The following is a 15,802-nucleotide window of genomic DNA, read 5'->3' as shown; positions in this document are numbered from 1 at the left end:
AATGGGAATAGGGCTGATCCCTCTGCACTGTGACAGCCCTTCAGATATTTGTAGACAGCTACTAAGTCTCCTCTCAGCCTTCTTTTTTGCAAGCTAAACATTCCCAGATCCTTTAACCGTTCCTCATAGGGCATGATTTGCAGACCGCTCTCCATCTTGGTAACTCACCTCTGAATTTGCTCCACTTTGTCTATGTCTTTTCTGAAGTGGGGTGCCCAGAACTGGACACAGTATTCCAGATGAGGTCTGACTAATGAAGAGTAGAGGGGGATAATGACCTCACGTGATCTAGACTCTATGCTTCTCTTAATACATCCCAGAATTGTGTTTGCCTTTTTGGCTGCTGCATCACATTGTTGACTAGTGTTCAGTCTATGATCTATTAGTATACCCAAGTTTTTGACATGTGCTGCTCAGCCCAATTCCTTCCATTCTGTGTGTGCTTTTTTCATTTTCCTTGCCCAGATGTAGGACTTTGCATTTCTCCTTTTTAAAATATCATTTTGTTAGTCGCCGCCCACTGTTCAAGCTTTTGTAGATCTTTTTGAATACTTTCACTCTCTTCCCTAGTGTTTGCTATCCCTCCTAGCTTTGTGTCGTCCACAAATGTGATCAGTTTCCCATCAATTCCCTTCTCCAGATCATTTATAAAATGTTGAACAACACTGGGCCTAGGACAGTCCTTGTGGTTCCCCACGTGATACATTCTTCCACTTGGATGTGCAGCCATTTATGACCACTCTTTAAGTACGATCATTCAGCCAGTTGTGAATCCACCTAACAGTTGCCTTGTTACTCCCATATTTGGTCATTTTTTTCATTAAGTATGGTATGAGATACTTTGTCAAATGCTTTAGGAAAGTCAACATATATATTACATCCACTGCATTTCCCTGATCAACCCAGTCAGTTATTCTGTCTTAGAAGAAAATTACATCCGTCTGACATGACTTGTTTGTTACAAATCCATGCTGGCTCTGGTTAATTACTCCATTTTCATCCAAGTACTTGCATGCATGCTGTTTAATAATTTGTTCAAGGATCTTTCCCAGTATAGAAGTCAGGATCACTGGCCTGTAGTTTCCTGGATCCACCTTCTTCCCTTTTTTGAAGATAGGGATAACATTTGCCCTTTTTCAATCTTCTGAGACTTCTCCTGTTCTCCAGGAATTTTCAGATTATGGCGAGTGGTTCAGCAATTACCTCCGCTGCTTCCTCCAGTATCCGAGGATGTAATTCATCTGGACCTTGACACTTGAATTAATTTAAGTTAGCTATGTGTTCCCTCACCATCTCTCTGCTTATAGATAGTCTGCGTTCTTTTATTCCCCAAATAGCACAGGGAAGATCAATTGATGTTCCATCTACCTTCTGAGAGAAAACAGATAGAAAATAGGAATTTAAAAGTTCGGTCTTCTGAACATCATTATTAACCAATTCCCTGTTTTTCATCTTGTAAGCATCCAATAGCATCTTTGACTTTTCTTTTGCTTTTGACATACCCCCCCCCCCCAAATCCTTTTTTTAATTGTTTTTGGCCTCTGTTCTGGCAGTGCGTTTTAATAGGGCCCTTAGTCACATCATACACGCTGATCAATCACGATTTATGCCAGGCAAGAGTACAACTATGAATATCAGAAGACTCTTCACTAACCTCGCGCTGTCTCATTCCAACCAAGGGAAGCGTACCTTGGTCTTTATTGATCAGGCTAAGGCCTTTGTCTCGGTGGAATGGAGATATCTGTGTAAAGTGATGGCTTGTTTTGGGTTCAGGACAACCTTTACTATGTGGGTGCAGGTGTTGTATCATTTTCTAGTGGCCTGGTTGCGGACGAACACCCATATGTCTAAGCAGTTTTTCCTTTGTAGAGGAATGCGTCATGGCTGTCCTTTGTCCCCAGCCCTCTTTGCTATCACGATTGAGCCGCTTGCAATACAGATTAGAGTGTCAACGATGATCACAGGGTTTCAATTGAGAACTTAAGAGCAAGTGGCATTGTATGCAGATGATACTCTTCTGTTCCTACAAGATCCAGAATCCTCTTTGGCCTCAGTGATCTCAATTTTTAACAGTTACAGAGAGTACTCCGGGGTAAGGGTTAACTGGGATAAAACTGGCCTGCTGGCGGTCGATGCCACTGTGGCAACATTAGCCCTACCTGCCCCCCCCCCTGGAGTGGACAGATAGCGTCACCTATTTAGGAATAGTGGTGCGGAGATCTATTGATCATTTTTACACAGATAATCTTGTTTCACTTTTGGACTGGGCAAGAGACATAGCGACGCGGTGGGCTTCACTCCCATTGACTCTAGTTGTCGTATAAACCTAATTAAAATCAAGTTATTACCCAAATTTTTGTATGCATTTCAGAAGACCCCTATTCTGATCTCTAAAAGATTCTTTACAATTCTCAGTAAAATACTCCTTCGCATATTGTGGTGGGGCTGCACCCCAAGAATCAAGTTGGAAACTCTCTGCCTGCTCACAGATGAAGAGGGGTTGGCCCTTCCCCACTTCTACTGTTACTACTTGGCTAGTCAGTTGCTATGTATGGAGTGGTGGCTGTCATCCACCGATTATAATCCAGTGGTGGGACTCGAACGCAGAGTGGTGGACTCAGAACAAAGTTTGAGAGGCTTATTACTAAGGGGTCCCACCTTGTGTGTGGCTGACCTACCTGCGCCCATAGGGGTAACTCTCAAAATCTGGAACGCCACCCTTCATTTGATACCTGATGAGGCAACCAAATGGTCTCCTCATATCCCTCTATGGTGTAACCCCAACCTCTCACACTTGCAATGCATGCCTGATATAGTCTTCTGGAGACACCATGGGATCACTTACCTCTCAGATGTTGTCAAAGGTGGCATTTTCTGTACTTTTTCTCACAACTGCAGACACATTTTGTCCTCCCTAGTAGCTCCCTTTTAGGCATTTCTAACTTTGAACCCGGCCTCAGAGCCAAATTTGAGGGCCTGAGTATCCCCCTTGTCTTGACTCGGCTGGAGGAGTTGGCACAGATGGCTAATATCTTGAAGCCACTCACCTGTTTCTATAGACAGCTGATGCGTTGCCTTGCTTCACTGGGAGATAGGGCTCTTGAAAAATGGGGCTTGGATATAGCGTTTCTGGACTCGGATGACTGGAGAGGCCTTTTGGCAGGCTCTGGGCCTCCCATAATAAGTACTAGAGACAGGCTAATACAAATCAAGTTTCTTCATAGAATCTATTATACTCCCAGCCATCTAAACGCTATGGGCTTATCTTCCAGTTCAGACTGCCCAATGTGCTTGATGGATACAGGCACAATTATGCATATGTTATGGGAGTATCATGTTTTACAAGCTTATTGGAGGGATGTTCTTGAGTTCATGGAGACACATCTTGGTGTACAGTGTATCCTACACCCCTAAGGTCTGTCTCTTTGGCCTTGTGGAGGACATTCTGGTCGATGCGACAGCATGGACCCTATACAAATTGCTTTTTTTCTATGCTAAAAAGGTAATATTACTTAATTGGAAACATCCCCCCAAAAAAACACTAGGGCTGCCTGGCTACGTGAGTTAAATAGTGTTGCCCGTCTATATAAATTGACATATATGGCTTGGGGATGCCCTGCAAAGTCCACCAAGATATGGAGTCTGTGGGTTGGCTGCCCCAATACTGTGCTGGACGTGCCTGGCTAACTCCTCTTTTTTGGGAAAACTGAAGGTCTTTTCTCTATTGGTTGTTGTGACTTACATGGACAATAGGTATACGCAATATTGGTAGTGGAGCTGTGGGTTTAAGTTGTAGTTATATGTTCTATTTGTTATGATTCCCCAGGTTGGGAGTCTTGGTCTCCTTTGTTATAATGGTCAAAGTTGTTTAAAATAAAAAAAAAAAAAAAGTATTATAAACTACCGTATTTTTCGCCTTATAAGACACACCCCCAATTAGAGCGGGAAAATCGGGGAAAAAAATAATTACTCATCCCCCCCCCCCCGGCGTTCGGCAGCGGCGCGTTCAGTGGTGGTGGCGCTGCTGCAGGCTGTCGCTCCCTCCTGGTTCCCGGCAGAGCATTGCTTTCTGGACGCAGGGCTTAAAAATCCCCGCCTCCAGAAAGCTAATACTGTGATTGGCTAACATACACCATCAGCCAATCACGGCCATTCAATGACATCATTGAATGGCTGTGATTGGCTGAAGGCGCACGTGTGTTAGCCAATCACAGCCATTCAATGATGTCATTGAATGGCTGTGATTGGCTGACGGCGTGTGTTAGCTAACACAGTATTAGCTTTCTGGAGGTGGGGATTTCAAGCCCCGCGTCCAGAAAGCAATGCTCTGCCGGGGACCAGGAGGGAGCGACAGCCTGCAGCAGCGCCGCAGAATGCCGGGGGAGGTGAGTAATGATTTTTTTTTTTTTGACAGGTGAATCTAACTGATCGCACATTTGTTTGTGCGATCGCGAATTTAACGCACAATTGCGGTAAATAAATCGCGGCCGCACATTAAATTCGCGATCGCGCTAAAAATGGCGATCGAAACGAATATTCGGCACATTCACTTTATAAGACGCAGGAACTCCCCCCCCCCCCCACTTTGCAGGCAGAAAAAGTGCGTCTTATAAAGCGAAAAATACGGTATTAAGGGAGTGAGAAAACTGTAATGTTCTAATTTTGTGAAGTATTCTTAATGATTCTCCCTTGTTGTTTTGTATCGTGATATATGACATATATGCCCAATAAACGTTCCTTAAAAAAAAAAAAAAGATACCAGATCCTCCTGTTTTCTCTTCGACCTTTTGGAAGATAAAGTTGTCAGCAAGAGCGGATAAGAACTTGTGGAATCCATTACTTTTACCTGAGAGAGATTCCCAACAAATGTCTGGATCGGTAAAATCTCCCATAATCACTATTTCATGCTTTTTTGAGAGCTTGGCCATCTGATGTAGAAAGAGTTCATCCATATCTTCTGCTTGTCCAAGCGGCCTATAGTAAATGCCTACAATAGTGTCCTTTCTGTTGTTCTCTCCTTGTATTCTTACCCAAACAGTTTCTACAGAACTCCCAGCTCTGAAGCTTGAATCTCTGTGGAGATGAATGTTTTCCTAACATACAACACAACACCTCCTCCCCTGTTATTAGGTCTGTTTCTTATATATAAATTGTATCCTTCAAGCCTTGTGTTCCAATCATGTGTATAATTCCACCAAGTTTCTGTGTTGTCTATGACATCATATTTCTCTTCCTGTGTTAGGAGCTCCAATTCTCCTTGTTTCCCATGCTCTGTGCATTTGTGTGGAAATATGTTAGTTTGTGATCGGTGTCTCTTGCTCCTCTACTTGCCTTCTGAATTTTTTGTCTTTGTTCTTTCTTTCCACTTCTGTAGATTTTTACCTGGCCTTTCACATGCCTTCCCGCATTGTTCTACTTTAAAGCTCTCCTAATGAGTGAAGCAAGGCGCCCACCAAATATATGCTTACCTGTTTATGTAAGGTGCAGCCCGTCTCTAGCAAGAAGTCTATCATATAGGTAATTCACTCCATGGTCTAGGAATCCAAATCTTTGCTGACGGCACCATCTACGTAGCCAGTTGTTCACCTCTAGAATCCTGTTCCATCTCCTTATTCCATGGCCATCCACTGGGAGGATGGATGAGAGCCGACCACCTGTATTTCTAGTTCCTTCACCTTCTTTACGAGATCTTCAAAGTCTCTGCAGATAGTTGCAAGGTCCTTTTTTGCAGTGTAATTTGTCCCTATATGTATTAGTAGGAATGGGTGGTGCAGAAGTAGAGGAATGGAAGCATGTGACCCAAAGAAGCAGGAAGATCAGGAGTCAGTCAGCACTCATACTGCTCAGGAACCAGTGCCAGGTTTTCATGCAGGGCGGCCTCGTACTAGTACCTGAGCAGAAGGAGAAAGCGGTACAGCAAGAAATGAATCTACCCACAAAGAACAGAGCAGAGGAGAAAGAGGTACAGCAAGAAATGACTCTACCCACAAAGAAGAGAGCAGACGAGAAAGAGGACTGAAGAGTCTTGACAGCCTATCAGACACATCTTTGAATTGTGCACCTGGAAGACAGCACACCTCTAGTGAGGTGTTAGGTCTGCAGACAGCGGCCTCTGTTCCTCTGAATCCCCCACAACCACCGCTCTCCTTTTCTTTTTCACCATGACACTTCTTTTTCTCCATTCAAGAGGACTCTGTGTGCTTACTACACAGTTCTTTGTGTGTAGAGTCATTTCTTGTTGTACCTCTTTCTCCTCTGCTCTGTTTTGTTGGTAATTTTCTGCTGTACCTCTTTCTCCTCTGCTCTGTTCTTGGTGGGTAGAGTCATTTCTTGCTGTACTTCTTTCTCCTCTGCTCTCTTTTGTGGGTAGAGTAATTTCTTGCTGCACCTCTTTCCCCCTTTGCTGTTTTTGGTGGGTAGAGTCATTTCTTGTAGTACCTCCTTCTCCTTCTGCTCAGGAACCAGTACCAGGCCGTCCTTCGTGAGAACCTTGTACTGGTTGCTAAGCAGTATGGGTGCTGACTGACTCCTGATTCTCCTGCTTATTTGGGTCGCATGCTTCCATTCCTCTACTTTTCCAAGTACACTGGACATTTCTTTTCCTTCAACATGGAATATGCAAATAATCTTCCTGCAGCTCCAATCTCTGGTCTCAAATGGACAGCAGGACGGGACCGGTTGACTGGAGCAGCTGCTGCAATCATGCAGATCATCGAGGTTAGCAGAGATGGTGGACCAGGTACAGTGGGCGGTGGATGGCAGCACACATAGGACACTACACTGTTAACACACACTGATCACAGAATAGGACTGCACACAGAGCACATGTCTGGCCATTTGCATAGAAATAACACACACGTCACTGTTCACACCAACATACCAGGTTATGCATACAACATATAACGGGAACCCCACCCAGAGCTCACATGCATACAGATGGTAAACCCTAGCTAGTCCAAGTATCCTCACACCAGGGCAATAGAGAGAGTCAGCTACTGTGCTGACATAGGGAGCAGTGTCAGGCATCACCCATCTGACACACACATAAGACATCAGATGTCTGGTGATCGCACTTGTTAAACGGAAGGGAAGAGGGTGGTCTACATATGATAAAAACAAGGACTACAGGTGTCCAGACCGTCTTCAGGAAAGAGAGACACTTCAGACAAGCATGCATAACACCAGTTCTGAGTGTTGTCAACACAAAGTAAAGCACTAAAATGACCAGCCATCTCTCACCAGTTGTAAACATATATATGCAGCAGACGAGAGGATTTGCTGGCGGAGAATACCACACCTAGCCAGATCAATTAACCCTCACCTGTGAAGCTGTGCTCATGGAAACCTGTAAAACCACAGGTCCCAGACATACAACCTTAAGAAGAACTAGTTGTTTGCTCAGGTGGGCGTGTGCAGGAGATTATCGGGCCTGCAGGATTCCATTGTCTTCTCCCTGCAGAGTAAACAATGTACTCATTGTGTATGTTTACTTCCCTCAAGTTGACAAGCTGCTCAAATAGAATTTTGAACTGCCTGATAACTATTTTTATGCCAGCTAAAAAACAATGCTAAGCAACAAGTGAACGAATAGTGCATGACTGCCCACGTTTACATGTAACAATCATCGTTCACTTTCGGACATTTGAATGAATTTTGGGTGATAATCGTTGCATGTAAATGGGCCTTAAGGGAAGGCTGGATGAGGCAATGCGACTCAATGCCAAATTCCAAAGAGGAGCCAGGAAAGACAAGAACAACCTCCTGAACTCCTGATGCACGAGCCTTGAATTAGTCTAAAAAAGGGTCACATCAGGGAATTATTTGTCACTGGGAAATAGGTGAGGAAGCCTTTCTCCACCCACCAAGCAGCCATTAAGGACCATGACATGAATTAAATCGGCGACCAGCAGGACATCAAGAAAAGATGGAAAGAACATACAGAAGCACTATACCCTGGCACAAGCAGTGACTACCCAGAGGAACATACATCTCCTGTATATAGTTATATAGACCATGCTGCTATAACCTGGGTATCTTCTGTATACAATTTTATATGCACAACTGGTAGAAGTTATACATCTCCCTGTATATAGTGATATGGAGTATGCTGGTATAACCTGGGTACCTCCCGTATATACTTACACATGTGCAGTTGGTATGCATTATACATTGCCTGTATTTAGTGATATGGACTGCTGTTATAACCTGGGTATCTTCTGTATACAATTATATATGTGTGGCTGCTGTAAGTTATACATCTTGAAGATAGTGCTATGGAGCATGCGGGTATAACCTGGGTATCACCTGCATATAATTATATATGTACAGCTGGTATAAATTACATATCCTGTTTATAGTGATATGGAGCATTCTGGTATAACCTGGGTATCTTCTTTATATAATTATATAGCATATTTTTAGAAATATAAGACCCCCCACCTCACCCGCCTCAGGTTTAGATAACAGAAAAAAATATTTCATACTAATTTAGACCTCTCAGGGGGGTCTAACAATGCGGAGGGGCTACCATCATTACCTTTGGTGTTCTAGTATAGAAAAGGGGGTTAACAGTGAACAGTCAGCTCCTATTAAACATAATGCTTCCATTCAAACAATGGCACAAGCACATAAGTTCACATTATACACATACATACCACTGCTGCACACACATTGTACATGCACACAACACACATAGCTCTACAGGACATTCAACTCTGCTTTACACGCACAGCTCTGCAGCATTCACATACAAACAGCTCTGCTACATGCACACACACATACTTTGTATAGCTCTGCTACATCTACACACACACATGCAGCTGACATGTTAAACACTGGTTTTATTAACACTAAATCCCCACATACAAGTGTAGTCATACATGATCCCTCCAGCTGCTTGCTGGTCACATGGTTATGCCATCATCTACGATCCTGCTGATCTTTGATCTTTGTCCTTGTCTGTCCCTGTGTGTACAGAGGAGCAACAGCACCTTGGGGTAAATATGTGAGTGATCTCCAGCATTATCTGCTGTAGGAGACTGATCAGCAGGGAGAGGGAGGACTGCGCTGCCGCCGAATGTATGGCTGCAGAGTTCTCTCGATCTTGAGATCGATCAGTGCACTGCGAATGAGTAAGTCAGTGGTCATGGGGGTCTGGATCTGACAGACCCCCACCCTCCTGGCTCTGGACAATAAGAACTGCATCTTATAGAAAGAAAAATATAGACTATACATAGTCCGTATAAGTTATACATCCTGTATATAGTGATATGAAGCATGCTGGTATAACCTGGGTATCTCCTGTACACAATTATATATGTACAGCTGGTATGAGTTATACATCCTATATATATTTATATGGAGCATGCTGGTATAACCTGGGTATCTCCTGTATACAATTATATATGTACAGCTGGTATACGTTATACATTTCCTGTATATAGTGATATGGAGCATGCCGGTATAACCTGGGGATCTCCTGTATATAGTTATATATGTACAGCTGGTATAAGTTATACATCTTGTATATATTTATATGGAGCATGCTGGTATAACCTGGGGATCTCCTGAATATAATTATATATATGTACAGCTGGTATACGTTATACATCTCCCTGTATATAGTGATATGAAGCATGCTGGTATAACCTAGGGATCTCCTGTATATAATCCTATTGAGAGGTATGGTGGGGGAATGGGATGAATGGTGTTGAGCCACTTCCATATAATGATAAAGTATACTTTTCTACATACAAATGACACACTGATCTCTATGTACACTGCTGATGTTACATGTGATACACGCTCCTCCTTAGACATGTACAAGCTGTGCCTCCCAGTTCAACATACAGAAGAGTAATGTATCAACTGCTTTGTGATATTTTGGCATAAAAAGGTTTAATATTTTGTGGTACGCCATTTTTGGAAAAAAATTGCCAGTTTTGAAAAATGGTGAACAAAGTGTCAATGTTGACTGGGAAGGGGCGTGGCCAATAACTTTCTGACAGATTTACCAATTCTATAGTCAAAAAATAGCACATATTGCCATTGACACATAACGCCATTCTTTTAATTTCCTGACTTTAGAACAGATCAAAATGCTCCAGATTTAAGAGTCCCGGATAGTTAACAAAGTTCGGTTTTAGACCGGTGTACGAAACGCCATTCTTGGTAAACCTCCCGTACAGCCAAGTTCCAGCACATTTACGTGTTTCTAGCACACCTGTCTGTGATGCAGGAAGGTTGACTTACCGTAGCTGACAGCAGTCCGAGGATGAGCAGCTGCTGCATACATGCCATTGTGTATCTTCTGTCTGATGTCCGGGATCTCTACCTGTTGACTGACAACACCTGTTGGCTGCGCGGAGAGATACCTGCAGGGAAATCTATTGGCTGGTTTCCTAGAAATGACGTAACATCTTCTGCTCAGCTGGTTTGGCAGATAAAATATACAAGGATACTAGAAAAGAGACAGAAACTTTTATAGAAACCAAAGCAGTATAGATACAGCCAGTGAGGGGTTAAAGGGTCTTCTGGGACTTTAAAAAAAAATTACAAGCTTAAAAAGGTGTAACATAAAGAAACTCTGCCCGGATAATTTTCCTCTGTGCAGCAGGTGTGCCAGCCGGCGCAGTGCAGGGAATGCTGCGCCGTTGCTAGGTGATGACGCGGATGCTGCGGCGATTTTGAAATGGACATTCCGGAATCGCCGCAGGTCAGACGGCTTCCATTGACTACAATGGAAGCCATCCATGCAAGTCCGTGGCCAGATGCCCGCCACAAATTCTGCAGCAAAAATGCGCCTGTGTGCATTGGGCCAAATACTAATGAATAAGAGCTGTAAATATGGTGTAAGGCTGGATTCACATGAACGTATATCGGCTGGGTTTTCATGCCCAGCCAATATACTTCGTCTCTCTCTGCAGAGGGGAGGCTGGAAGAGCCAGGAGCAGTGCTCTGATCTCCCACCCCCTCTCTGCCTCCTCTCCGCCCCTCTGCACTATTTGCAATGGGGAGAGGCGGGATGGGGCGGGGCTAATTCTCAGAACTTAGCCCCGCCCCCGTCCGGCCTCCTTTCATCCTCCCCCCCCCCCCCCCCTGCAGATGAGGACACTGTATATCGGCTCGGCGTGAAAACCCAGCCAATATACGGTCGTCTGAATCCACCCTAAAAGTGTATATAATTATTCAGGTCTAAACAAGGGAAAGGTGAATGATGTCAAACTTAACACATAACCTTTAGTAAGATATGATTAAAATATATGAGGCCTCAATAATTCACAAATCAATTTATACAATACATGCAATATGATCATAGATTGCACATAATCACGGCACACATATATTTACTGGAGTTTAACGAATTTATTTTGGTGCATAACTTTTTTTTGTTTGACTCACAAGTACATCTTCAGACGAGGGGCACCGCCATGGGCACACGGTTTTCCCCTAGATTCATGAATTTGTTTATGGGGCAATTTGAGGAATTTTTTATTTACCCCCGTCCTGGATGAAACACATCCTTGGTTATTATAGGTATGTTGATGAGGTTTTTTTTTATTTGGAATGGTTCTTTGGAATGTTTAAATTCTTTTATCAGCTATTTTAACCCCTTAAGGACCAGGCTGTTTTGTACCTTAAGGACCAGACACTTTTTAGGGATTTTACCCATGTGGTGGTTTTACTACCCTATTTTTTTAACTTTAGCTATAAAAATTATTTTTGCTGTGTTTTTTTCTGTGACATATAGGGCAATTTTTTAAATATCTTTTTTACTGACTTTTCCCCCCGTTTTTTTAGTTTTATTGGGGGGTAAAAAGCTAAACAAAATGATTCTTTTTAAACATTTCTAGCTATTTTTTAAATTAGTATATTTACACTAAAATAAAGTAAGGGAATGATTTTGTTTTGAATGTTTTGATATATAGTATGTATGGTTTTGGATCACAGGGTGCTTATAGCGACGTTTTAGGTTGGCGTTGGTTTTGGGTTATTTTCTTTCTTATGTATGTATTGTTGTTTTATTCTGTAATTTTGTCTTACTTATGTATGGAACTATATATGTCCCCCCATGATGTCATGTAAGACCTCTGGGGGACATTCACATGTTTTTTTTTTATTTTGACACTTTCCCACTGTAGCTGGGGCAGCCATAGGAGTTACAGTTACAGGGAAAACACCCCCTGTAGTGACATTAGTTACTGGCAGAGCTGGCGAGGGTCTAGTATGACCCTCCAGCTCTGCTGTAGCAGGGAACCCCGGCGGTCACATAACCCCTGGGCTCCCATAGTGGAAGTTACACTTTACTTTCACTTTCTAGTACACAGTGCTCATTGAGCACTGTGCACTCGGGGAAGCAGAAGACAGAAAGGGTTAAATACCCCTCATGCCTTCTCCTCTGGGTTATCAGCTTTTACTAACAGCTGATGATAACCTCTCCTGGAGGCTTAAAGCGCCGCCGTAATTTTACATACGGCTAAGCTTTAAGCCCAGGACCAGGTGCTGTAAATTGACAGTGCCTGGTCCTAAAGGGGTTAAGTCCAATGATTTGGGTTTGAAGTTTACGATTACAGTATCCCCTAATATCACTATTTACTTGGTTTTAAACATATTTGTAAAACAGGAGAAGTAGCACTTCAAAGTAGTTTTCTTGATTTCCACAGCTGCCACTAAAAGAATTAGAAGACTTAAAGGGGTTCTCTCACGCCGAAACGGTTTTTTTTTTTATTCAATAGGCCCCCCGTTTGGCGCGAGACAAACCCAAGGGATGGGTTAAAAAAAAAAAAAGTTTATTACTTACCCGAATCCCCGCGCTGCGGCGACTTCTTTTTTCCTTTACCAAGATGGCCGCCGGGATCTTCACCCACGATGCACCACGGGTCTTCTCCCATGGTGCACCGTGGGCTCTGTGCGGTCCATTGCCGATTCCAGCCTCCTGATTGGCTGGAATCGGCACACGTGACGGGGCGGAGCTAAGAGGACCAGCTCTCCGGCACGAGCGGCCCCATTCACCAGGGAGAAGACTGGACTGCGCAAGCGCGTCTAAAAACACCAGAAGACAGCGAATTTAGACGGATCCATGGCGACGGGGACGCTAGCAACGGAGCAGGTAAGTGAATAACGTCTGTATGGCTCATATTTAATGCACGATGTACATTACAAAGTGCATTAATATGGCCATACAGAAGTGTATACCCCCACTTGATTTCACGAGACAACCCCTTTAAATCCCACAGTTGAAACGCATACGTCATAACTGCACTAATCCTTCTAATTTGATTGAACACAGCCACATTTTGAAGAGTCGTTTCAGTGAGAAGCATTATCCAAAGTCTCTGATTAAGGCCTCCTTTGATAAGGTGAAAAAACTAACATACTCCAATTGTTTAAAATGGTGGTTTCCTGTAGGAGTGGGGCCATAATCTGTTCACATACCGAAATTAGAAAAATTCTTTAGAAATATTGGCCCATTATTTTAGATGACCCTTTTTTGGAAACTACAATTCCTGATGCACCTAAAATTATTTTTGCAGAGTAAAAACAATTAAAAACTATATAGCCCCCAGTGGTTGGCACGCGATTGGGCGTCAGAATCCCCGAAATACGTCACAGCTGGGTATTGTTGGATGCTATAGACATAATCTTCCACGATGTAAATATCTCATCAGTATATGTAATAAGGCCGCTGAAATACACAGTACTTCCCGGTATCTGTTACCCCATTATTCTTTTTGTAAACCTCTCTCTCAGTTTGTGGTATACGTTCTCGGGTGTGATTGTGGTCTCCACAATGAATGTACATATACATAATAACAAAAAGAGGTCTAATGTACAAAATGGATATTTAAAACAATGTTTCGCGGCATGCAGCTCGGGCACATAATAAGAATTTTGGTTGTTCTCCATTTTATATCTTCTTTTTATACAGCTGCTACTTTTGTTTTTTGTTCTGCCTGGCAATTGTCAGGAAAACGTGAGTGCTATTGGCAGGCGCTGTCGCTCATGTAATAAGGTGCAGTTATCAGTGTGTTCTGACTACTTGGCATTGCACGGCTTTCAGCTGCACTACCGCCCCCAGTTGTCGCAGGGCCGTTTAGGGTATAACAGGCTGTCGGCTCTACTTGTATATAAGGAAACTCTACCTACAATCCAGTGGAACAGCAGAAATAGCGGTTTCTTATTTAGCTCTGTGGGAAACCAACATTGTATGACCCGGAAGTATATAGAGGAAATACTGAAACGGGTGACTTTCTAGGAGGGCTCATATAGCCTGTGTGGGGGCAGGACGACTACATTGTGTATTCTTGTGGGGCAAGATATTGAAAGAGACGAAAATAGACAAAGAAAGCAGAAGTCATACTTTATAACTTCCCAGATTCTTCTGTGACTCATAGTAAGTAGGCTGGATGCATAGATTGTGTATAGTGTGTTACGCAATACCTGCAAAGTAGTGCTTGACGCGGTCTAGTCTGGTCTAATCGTGTATCCCCATCAGACTGTGGCCAACACCCCTTCCTTTTCCCCCGTCCCAAAACTATATTGTAACTTGAACCCCTATTACCCAATAACAATACCAATACTTGCATTTTAGATTAGGCCTTTGTCACACGAGCAACAGTGATATCGCCAAAAGAAAATCGCAGCGATATCCCAACTGTGTTCCTGTGATTTTTCTGCGATATCGCTGCATTTTCTCGCGGCAATACCGCAATTTTGTTATTTTGCCCGAAAATAAGACTTACCCCAAACATAAACCCTACTCTAATGTATCAGGATTTTGGGGGGAAGTGCTTAAAAGATTAGCTCTACCCCGAAAATAACCCCTAGCTGCACTACTTAAAATGTTATTAAAATATATATATATATATACATGCATTACCTAACAGACACGGATCCGGTCATCCTGCTTATCTCCGGCACTTTGGCAGACAAGCTGGATGTCCTCTCTTGCCGGCACAAGTTCGCTTCCTGGTTACGGGGTTCATGAATCCCGCCAGAAGGTAACGAAGGCTCTGATTGGCTCTCGAGCGCCACTGCTCAGCCAATCAGATCAGCGCTCCATGAACCAATGAGAGGGTTGTGATTGGTTCATGGAGCGCTGCACTGATTGGCTGAACCACGGCAATGCAATGCTACTAAAGCAAAGGGCTACTAAACCACTGAATACTAAATGATATCTTTCTATCAACCTGTCTATCAGCTCAGCCAGCCTTTCAGTTTCTCTGTAAGGATATTTGAACTGACTCCTTTTTAAAAATGATGGCAGTTATACTTCTAGTGTTCTGGTCAGCACTCAGTGGTTCTGTGCTTACTATTCTATACTCCGAACTTAGTTCTCTAGTTCTCTGTAGTTTCACATTCAACAGTCGAAGCCGCTTGTTTCTTTCTGACTTAGGACTTGGCTTCTCTCCTGCAGCAGGGTCACCCTTTTCAGGGTGGGTGCTCCGCTTGAGTTACCAATCCAGTTTGGGCGGTTCAGGAGGTAACTTGTCACTATTACCACTGTCCTTTATCAAAGTCCTTTCTAGTCAGCTGCATTTGATAATAGGTATGTATGGAGCACTGTATGATTTGAGCATAGCATTAGACCTTAGATATCCCGCTATCCCATCGCCTGGTCCATCCCGTTGCATAGCTACAGGTGAATTGTCCTCAGTTGCACCAGCAAATCTAAACATATGTGACACATACTCACAATGACTACGCCCCTACTAATTTAGGACCAACTCCGACTCCCCCCGCCCACCAACAACTGCCATGACACTGTATATTGCCAACTTCACTACTCCTCAGATCCTGGACC

At 43.3% G+C, this 15,802-nt stretch overlaps 1 protein-coding gene across 1 annotated transcript in view; it reads right to left on the bottom strand.

Moving 5' to 3' along the window:
* The window catches only part of LOC136582414 (tumor necrosis factor receptor superfamily member 10B-like), a 57,586-nt gene extending 47,233 nt beyond the window's left edge, over nucleotides 1-10,353 (bottom strand). The window contains exon 1 of the mRNA XM_066583449.1: nucleotides 10,252-10,353. Within this exon, the coding sequence (XP_066439546.1) occupies nucleotides 10,252-10,299 (48 nt within the window). The 5' untranslated portion in view covers nucleotides 10,300-10,353. The remainder of the gene's footprint in view (nucleotides 1-10,251) is intronic.
* Between the last annotated feature and the right edge of the window lie 5,449 nt (nucleotides 10,354-15,802).

Source organism: Eleutherodactylus coqui, chromosome 11, assembly GCF_035609145.1.
Source record: "Eleutherodactylus coqui strain aEleCoq1 chromosome 11, aEleCoq1.hap1, whole genome shotgun sequence".
NCBI classification, from domain to species: Eukaryota; Metazoa; Chordata; class Amphibia; order Anura; family Eleutherodactylidae; genus Eleutherodactylus; species Eleutherodactylus coqui.
This window is presented reverse-complemented; position numbering and strand designations above follow the sequence as displayed.